The 9,467-nt window shown below is 46.5% G+C and overlaps 1 protein-coding gene across 7 annotated transcripts in view; it reads right to left on the bottom strand.

The window, feature by feature from the left end:
- Nucleotides 1–1,882: 1,882 nt before the first annotated feature.
- Nucleotides 1,883–9,467, bottom strand: part of TXNDC16 (thioredoxin domain containing 16) — an 84,721-nt gene continuing 77,136 nt past the window's right edge. For all 7 annotated transcript variants that reach the window (XM_043550145.1, XM_043550146.1, XM_037901308.2 and 4 more), the window contains one exon: nucleotides 1,883–8,763. In XM_043550145.1, the coding sequence (XP_043406080.1) occupies nucleotides 8,471–8,763 (293 nt within the window). In that variant the 3' untranslated portion in view covers nucleotides 1,883–8,470. The remainder of the gene's footprint in view (nucleotides 8,764–9,467) is intronic.

The following is a 9,467-nucleotide window of genomic DNA, read 5'->3' as shown; positions in this document are numbered from 1 at the left end:
CTGACCTAAATATCTATGAATCTATGAAGTTTTTCCTCATGTCCACCCTAAACCTCTCTTGCTGCTATTTAAGCCCACTGCTTCTTGTCCTATCCTCAGAGGTTAAGAAGAACAATTTTTTCCCTCCTACTTGTAACAACCTTTCATGTACTTGAAAACTGTTATCATGTCCCCTCTCAGTCTTCTCTTCTCCAGACTAAACAAATCAATTTTTTTCACTCTTCCCTCATAGGTCATGTTTTCTCGACCTTTAATCATTTTTGTTGCTCTTCTGTGGACTTTCTCCAATTTGTCCACATCTTTCCTGAAATGTGGCACTCAGAACTGGACACACTATTCCAGTTGAGGCCTAATCAGCGCAGAGTAGAGCGGAAGAATTACTTCTCATGTCTTGCTTACAAAACTCCTGCTAATATATCCCAGAATGATATTTGCTTTTTTTGCAAGATTATTGACTCATATTTAGCTTTTGATCCTCTGTGACCCCCAGATCCTTTTCCGCAGTACTCCTTCCTAGGCAGTCATTTCCCATTTTGTATGTGTGCAACTGGTTGTTCCTTCCTAAGTGGAGTACTTTGCATTTGTACTTATTGAATTTCACCCTATTTGCTTCAGACTCTTTCTCCAGTTTGTCCAGATCATTTTGAATTTTAATCCTATTCTCCAAAGCACTTGCAACCCCTCCCAGCTTGGTACTGTCCACAAACTTTATAAGTGTACTCTCTATGGCATTATCTAAATCACTGATGAAGATATGGAACAGAACCGGACCCAGAACTGATCCCTGCGGGACTCCACTCATTATGCCCTTCCAGCTTGACTGTGAATCACTGATAACTACTCTCTGGGAATGGTTTTCCAGTTCTGCACCCACCTTGTAGTAATTCCATCCAGGTTGTATTTCCCTAGTTTGTTTATGACACGGTCATGCGAGACAGTATCAAAAGCCTTCCTAGAGTCAAGATATACCATATCTACCACTTCCCCCCTATCCACACGTCTTGCTACCCTGTCAAAGAAAGCTATCAGGTTGGTTTGACACGATTTGTTCTTGTGAGGGAAGGTGGTCTCCAAGAGCCAACTGGGATCAGAATGCAGTGCTACAGTAAACCAGCAGGGGGAGTCTGAACTCAAAGGAGGACATAAAATAGCTTACATTCCCTCCACTGAGGCTGAACCAGCAGGACTAACTCACCTGTAATGTCCAGCCCCTTTACGAGAGAAAAGATGAAAATGCACATGAAGAGGTGATCAATAGCACTCCAAGCTTCCCTGTCTCTTTCCACAAGGCCAAACCAGTCACCATATGCCAGAGTAAAGGAAGCCTGGGGCTGCTGATGCTTTCCATGCCTACCCAACCAATGTCTCCTGGAAAGCTCTTTAAACATGGAGAGCACAATGCAAGTCCTAAGTATTATCACTCCTTCCTGGAACAAGTGCCTCTGCAACTGCTGTCCCCTGCCTGTCTCTGGAAAAGAAATCCCCACCGAATTGTACAAGCAAGCGGAGGTCTTTTCAAATGCCTAATAAATGGGCTCAACATGGTGTTTGATCCCAGAGACTCAAACAGACCAGTCAGCTGCTGGGGAGACTTTGTTAGCTAGTTTTGCCAAGTAAATTGGTTTTCATTTTATGAGACTCATGTCGTTCCTTTTGTACATTATGTATTGTATCCTCCGACTCTCACCTTCATCTCAATTCAAATACACAAAGGAATGTGTGAAAGTTGGATGAAAGTTACCAGCTGTATGATGTCCCCGTAAACTGGATGAAAGTTACCAGCTTTATTATGTCCCAGTAAACTGCACACAGTCGAAAAAAGTGTTCAGTGAAAAGACCGGAAAGGTCAATACCACATGTCTCAGGTGCACATAACATCGAGTCACCATGCCCTACACATGTAATTCTCAAACACAACGTCCTGGGAAATACAGATCTGCGGCTTAAACAGATGAAATGACACTTTAATACTCAATGTCCGAGAAGGAAATGGATATAATTGATGCTCACTGTAGTTGTGCTTCATTTAACTTAAATGCATCAATACACACAGTCACACAAAGATCATTGGCCTCATTCCAGTCCCTTGATACATACCGTGCACTGAAAAGGACTTCTGTTTTGAAGCACGACATGGATTCATTCTGTATCTTAATGCTATTCCACTGCAATGTAAGCCCAGGAATAGCAGAACTTGAGCTAGCCAAAGCTGAGTTTGTTAAAAACTTGAGCATCTCCACTCATTTGTAACCCCGGTTAGGAATTCTTGAACCCTGGGTCTCAACCTTGGGCTCCTGTGTCTTCCCTGTATTATGTGTGCTCAAGTCCAACCACCCATATCCCAGAATTCCTAGCATCCTCCCCAAATGTGGGGCCGTTCTACCCCTTTGTTCAGGGTGCAGTGTGGGAAAACTTGATCGTCCACCAAACTTGACTGTCCAGAGAACAAAGAAAGTTGTCTTGTGGGATACTTTTGGCAGACTCCCAGAGCACGCATCGAGTGGGGCTGTGTCTATGTTGCAAAGCAATACGGCTCGAACCCTGGGTCCCAGCTTGACTCAGGCTCAGACCCTGCATCCCTGTGGAGTCCTGGGACTCTGGGTCCAAGCCTTGGACTAGCGTGATTTGTGTTTAGACAGAAGGGGCGTTAGCCTTGAGCCTGAGTCTGAACCCTGGGCTTACACTTCAGTGTAGACGTACCCTAAGGATTCAAGACCTCTTCCTACAAACACAGTGTTTTTTGTCCCACTCAAAACCACCTGAATGGATTAGGTTTGTCGATGATTTTTTCCCTCTTGCTGCTGTGTCCATCCATTATCCTTCCCCGGGATTGCTTCGGACCCAAAGCAAATACATCAATGTAACCCAGAGCCCTTTTCTCAGCTGATGAAGAGAACTGTGGGCACTCTGATGATAACCAAACACTGCAGCAGTATACCTCAGACATCTGATGAGTTCTCTCCTGTATGCACGGATCGGTCTGGTCTTACGTTTTCTGCCGGTGTCGGAAAATTCAGTAAAGCTTCTCAGCTAAAAATCCCAGACTAAACCTGAATAATCCAACATGTTTTAGGACCCGATACTGTGCTCCTCACTCAGGCAAAACTGCTACTGACTTCAATGGGACTACTCAGGGCTCTGATCCTGCAAACCCTTCTGCACATGGTTAGCTTTACTTGGGTGAGTAGTCCCACTGCACGGCTACTCATCCGAGCAAAAGTTATTCATAGATTTTAGGGCTTTAATTCAGACTGATCCCCTGCATAACACAGGCCATTGCATTCCACACAGTGATTTCTGAACCAAGCCAATAACTTCAGAACAAGCCATCCAATCTCGATTTAACATTTAGCACATGGACATTTCCTGGATCTGGCTCAAAGTGAATAGTGCCAGCCTAAGACCTTAGTATTTAGATTTGATTTGGTGTAGATAAAAGACAGCAACATACCTATACTGGGGCATTTGCTGTCATGTCAACTTTTCCCTGCTCACACACAAAGGCTGCATTGCTATTAAACGTGCATTAGACAAAGAGGGGGATATTAATAGTCTTCATTCCCTTTGGCTCCATTTAAAGATTTCTGGCATAGACACCTTAATAATCCCTTGCTTCTTTTTCTCCAAGAGCTGTGAACAGTGGATGGAATTTCCCTTAGTGGTTGTGCCTATGAACCAAAAGTGAAGTTCACGACAGCAAAGAGAGCCTAAACTGGGCATCATTTAAAGCCTCCATCAGACTGTGGGTCTTGAGCAGCGTATAGGGCCTTGTTCGGGGGGCAGTGAAGGGTCCACTCCTGCTCCCACTAACGTCAACAGTAAAACTCACTTAGATTTCAACAGGATCAGGCCCAACACGACAATTATTGGAGTGTAACTCGGTGTAGAGTGGCTAATGCCAGCAAGCTCTCCCTGCTGCTAGCAGAGAACTCCACCTGTGTTCATGATCAGCGATACAGCTGTTAGCACAGTCATCTGCCTTTCAAAGCCTCCCTCCCTGTGCGCTCCTTCCAAGGGGAGACGTTGCAGGTGAGAGCAGCGGGCTGCAGCGAGCACAAAGGTCTAGTTTGTGGGTTCAGTTCTCACGGGGCCGTTCACATTTTAAAAACTATCCCTCCCCACCCGCCTTCCACACAAGGGTGGCCTCTAGTGCCAGGAACAAAGGTGAGGCTCTCGCGCTCCTACCTGGTAACAGCATCCCTGCCACGCAGCCATATTACAAAGGGAACAGTCAGGAAGAGCAGGGATATCTGAACACCCTTCCCTTGGCACAAACTCCATTTCAGATCAGCAGGTCCTCTGACAAGTAAGCATTCAGTGGGCCGAGAGAGAGATCACACCTTCCGGTGAGCACACTTACACTAATGAATAGGGCCCTACCAAATTCGAGGCCATGAAAAACATGTCACGGACTATGAAATCTGGTCTCCTCCCACAAAATCTGGTCTTTTGTGTGCTTTTACCCAATACTATACATATTTCATGGGGCAGACAGCGTTTCTCAAATTGGGGGTCCTGAGGCATTGCAGGGGGGGTCACAAGGTTATTTTAGGGGGATCGCACTATTGCCACCCTTACTTCTGCGCTGCCTGCAGAGCTGGGCGGCTGCAGAGCAGCGGCTGTTGGCCGGGTGCCCAGCTCTGAAGGCAGCACTGTCACCAGCAGCTGCGCAGAAGTAAGGGTGGCAATACCCCAAATCCCCCTACAATAACCTTGCGACCCGCCCCCCCAACTCCTTTTTGGGTCAGGACCCCCTACAATTACAACACCAGGAAATTTCAGATTTAAATAGCTAAAAGCATGAAATTTATGATTTTTAAAATACCATGGCTGTGAAATTGACCAAAATGGAGGGTGACTTTGGTAGGGCCCGACTAATGAAACACACCGGGCCAGATCCTCGATTGTCAGTCATCACAGCTGCACCGAAGCCAATGGCGTTACGCAGATCCTGGGTATAGGTTATAAAAAACCCCTGTGCACGCTTCTCTTCCTGGGGATAGGATGAGAGAGCAAAGAGCATGTCCCAGATGTTGGTCACGTTGCTTCAGTCACTACTAGAAGGCGCTCAGCTACTAGTGAAGAGCGTGGCATCAGAACCTCTGTAGACTAGAACGGATCGACACCAGCTGAGGATCCAGTTCACTTTGTTCCCTTTATTTCCCTTGGGAATAGTTCACAGCACTACAGACTCCTACTCTTTTTATATTAGGTATGGGCTGTCAAGCGTTTAAAAAAATTAAATCGCACTGTTAAACAATAATAAAATACAATTTGTTTAAATATTTTTGGATGTTTTCTACATTTTCAAGGGACATCTATCTAGAACCGGACATCGGCAATACCAGGAGAGATGAGCTGGAGTGCCGAAGAGAAGCGAAACCGGAAAGTAACTGAAAAACTTCTCTGATTGATTATATCTATTAAGGGACAACCCATCCTAAATGCTCAATTACTGAGGGACAATCTACACTCCTTCCTATAGCTTCTACAACTAACTCTCTGTATAACTTTTCTTGAGTGAGGTACCTGAGTATTCGGATTCAAATATCTAAACTGTATCATTAAATTTATTCATCTGAATTTGGGTTACTGCAGATTATGTACTAGATGTTATCTTATGAGTTTATAAACAAACTTTGTATCTGTGGATAATCTAAACACTATATCCAGATGTACAGACACACTTTTCTCAACCTGTGCATTATATAATTTTTACATTAGCTTTAATAAAATTTTTATATCTGGCACGTAAATACCTTGCAACGCCGGCTACAAAAGTGCTGTGCAAACGCCTGCTCTCACTTTCAGGTGACACTGTAAACAAGAAGCTGGCAGCAGTATTTCCCGTAAATGTAAACAAATTTGTTTGTCTTAGCGATTGGCTGAATAAGAAGTAGGACTGAGTGGACTTGCAGGCTCTAAAGTTTTACATTGTTTTGTTTTTGAGTGCAGTTACGTAACCAAAAAAAATCGACATTTGTCAGTTGCACTTTCATGATAAAAAGATTGCGCGACAGTGCTTGTATGAGGTGAATTGGAAAATACTGTTTCTTTTGTTTATCATTTTTACAGTGCAAATATTTGTAATAAAAATAATACTATAAAGTGAGCGCTGTACCCCTTTTTACTCTGTGTTGTCATAGAAATCAATATATTTGAAAATGTAGAAAAACATCCAAAAATATTTAATACATTTCAACCGGTATTCTATTGCTTAACAGTGTGATGAAAACTGCGATTAATCGCGATTCATTTTTTGGAGTTAATCTCATGAGTTAACTGCGATTAACCGATAGGCCTGTGTTAGATTCATAATACAACCTTGAAGAAAAAAAAGAAACGTCTGCTTTGAAGCCTGCCTTCAAAACTAGGTCAAGAAACGGTCTGTTTCAGGCAGGGACCTCAGGAAAACCAAACAGCTCTACGTCTATTTCTATCCACCTAGGCATTCCAAATAACTCCCATCACTGGGGTACCTAGGCAGCACGTAGGTCTGGGAAAACACAGCATTTTACAATGCTCTGAGCAATTGATTAGCATTTTTGTGCGTGTGTTAACACTATAAAGGAGTCTGGGCAATTGAGCCCAGGGGTGTGAAGGGCTCGTTCCAAGGGCAGTTTGTTGAAATGAGCGGATGCCAGCTGATCCTGTGCACAAACATTCCTGCAGCCTTCAACGGATCTTGACCAGGCCTTAAACTTCTTCCCTTCCTAGCAGGTGCCTGATCCTGCAGTCCAGGCCCCCGTGAGTAGCCCCCGTGGATTAGGCCCCACAAATGAATACGTTACCATCAGTGTTCCTGCTAATTTTTCCCACCCCTGTGCAGAATGAATTTTTGTTATGTGCACCAATATGGAGGTGATGTGTGGTGGAGGTGGGGCTGTGGGGTTCAGAGTTTGGGAGGGGCCTCAGAGTTGAGGCAGAGGGTTGGGGTGCAGGGGGGAGGGCTCCAGCTGGAGGTGCGGTCTCTGGGGTGGGGCCGGGTGATGAGGGGTTTGGGGTGTAGGCTGCCCTGGGGCTGGGGCGTGGAGAGAGGACTCCCCCGAGCCCTCTCTCCCCTCAGCAGCACTTGGGCTGGGGGAGAGCGTCTCTCCCCGCACCGCAGCCCCAGGGCGGGGAGGGAGAGGTGCCTCGCTCCCCCGCTGCAGCCCCAGAGCTGGGAGGGAGAGGCCTCTCACCCCATCGCCACAGCCCCGGGGATGGAGAGGGAGAGGCGTCTCTCCTCACCGCAGCCCTGCACACCCCATCCCATCACCAGCCCCCTCCTCACCCCACTGCCATCTTCCAGGCCCACCCGTGGCCACGCCCGAGTGCAGTGCGCGGCTCTGCTAATTAACTGTGCAGCCTCCTGCATCGCTGTGCACCGTAGAGGGAACGTGGATTACCACCACCCTTGATTGTAAAAGGGAAGCAAGCGCCGAAGGGATGCTGCCTTTTTCCGGGGTGGTAAGTCTCCCAATCTGGAAGAGGATGTGAAACAGATCTCCCAGTAGCCTTGGCTCTCTGGCCTGGGTCACTGCAGACTCTTCCTTTTAAACCCTGATGCCTTCTGCCCAGTCTGAACGGCTGTCCTTCCATGCTCTCCCTTCCTAGTCTGCTCACGTCGCAGCCCGCTGACTAGTCATCACGGGATGAACTGTGAGACGATTGGTGACGGCTGCCTGCAATCAGCCTGCAGGGAGCCAGCCAGTTTGTATGTCCGGGCCCATCCCTGCTCCGAAACAGCAGAGTGATGGACTCAGCTGAGCAGAGCTAGGCCTACCCAAGCAGTCAGGGGAAAGACAAGACCTGGGAAGTCCAGTGTGTTTGTCTTCACCACTCCGTTCCCCTTTTCTAAGGCCACCGCCACACGTGGCTTTTGTACCGATGTCACTATTTCCATGAGGGGTGTGATTTTTCTACCAACATGGTTATACCAGTACAGCTCCTAGTGTGGACGCAGTTATACTGGTATAAAGGTGCCTTATGCTGGCGTAATCACATTTATACCAGTATAACTGCGCATACACTATGGCTTTAACTAGACTGGGCGAGTTCGGTGTGTGGACAGAGCCCTCAGCCATAGGAATTAGCTTGTTCACATCCTGATCAGCTTGCAAAAAGTAGAATGCCAGGCTATTTCCCTTCCTGATTTGCCATGAAACGCAATACAACGGGTGAGATTTATGCAGTGACCTGACCATCTGGCCAGTGGGATGCACCCGCAGGAACATTCTCAGAGACCGGCAGTTGTAACACAGATCGTAGTGCTAGACAGAATGACCTGCGCTTGATCAGCTTGGAAATGGGGCTTTAAACAGTAATCCTGCTGTGGCCTTCACTCCATGGCCAGTTTCTCACACAACCTCATCCCTTTTGGGTTTAAAGAATTGCTGTGACCATTTTAAACGCTGGATCGGCATGGGAGGAACATCCTGGTCACCCTTCTAATGGCCTTTGTTAGCACCCGTAGGCTGATCGTTGGCCATCACAGCTCCATGTGTCGCTTGGGCGGCTTCTCTCTTCCTGCCAGCCTCGGGGCCGTGCCACGCAAGTCTCTCCCTGGCGACTGGCCTTTCTCTGCTTCCAGCCCCGGTTCTTCCACCTGCTCCTCTCGGACAGTCGACTTCTCCTCAGAGACCTCCTCTGCCTGCTGCAGCTCATCGGTGCCACCACGACTATAAACTGCGTGCACTGTGAATTCAGGCAGGGTGGCCTTCATCATGTGTAAGAAATTGTAAGCAGGAAGAGGAGGCTTCCAGGCTTCATCAGACAAAGTAGCTGAGAAGAGGATACAATCAGAAGTTAATGACCAAGCGTTGGGGCACAATGGATGGCAAGTAGGCCCAGATCCTGCACTGAGAACTGCATGGTCCTGTAGATCCCTCACCGTGCGATTCTCAGCGCAGGCCAGGGCCTATCATTTCTCTTTGGCCAGAGCAGTTTCAGTCAGCTATGAAAATCACAATTTAACTGCAGTTTCCATGAGCTACTCGGGACATTTTGTTTTTCTCATGGCTGCAAAGAATTTGTATTTTTGAAAATGGATTGCTTCTTTAAACAGGGCCTTTAATTTGAGGACAATAATACAGTAAATTTAATAAATACAATATGCAGTCCTGGCCCTTTAAAATTCCTCCTGTGGTAGAGGAGATCTCTTGCCCTCCAAGGTGAAGTCCAGTGCGTAAGACTGTGAGCGCCTGTAAAAAGTTCCCAAAGGGCTAGAGGAGTTTTAAAGGGACAGGACTCGAAATACCATATTCTTGTTTTGCACATGAGAAACTGGTGTTTTTTCAAAACGTCTCCATTTCCCCCCAAAGTTGTGGGTTTTTTAAAAAAAAATTCAAGCTTTGCATCACATTTATCCCCTTCCTTCAAACCATTTTGTCCCCAGAAAGATTTAATGCAAACCAACAGGCTTTGGTTATCGTGTGTTATGTGTATTATGTTTGATGTGTATTATGTATTGTGCATTATGTTCTTAT

The sequence above is a fragment of the Chelonia mydas genome, chromosome 6, assembly GCF_015237465.2.
Source record: "Chelonia mydas isolate rCheMyd1 chromosome 6, rCheMyd1.pri.v2, whole genome shotgun sequence".
Taxonomy (NCBI): domain Eukaryota; kingdom Metazoa; phylum Chordata; order Testudines; family Cheloniidae; genus Chelonia; species Chelonia mydas.
The sequence above is the reverse complement of the archived record's forward strand: the minus strand, read 5'-3'. Positions and strand labels throughout refer to the sequence as shown.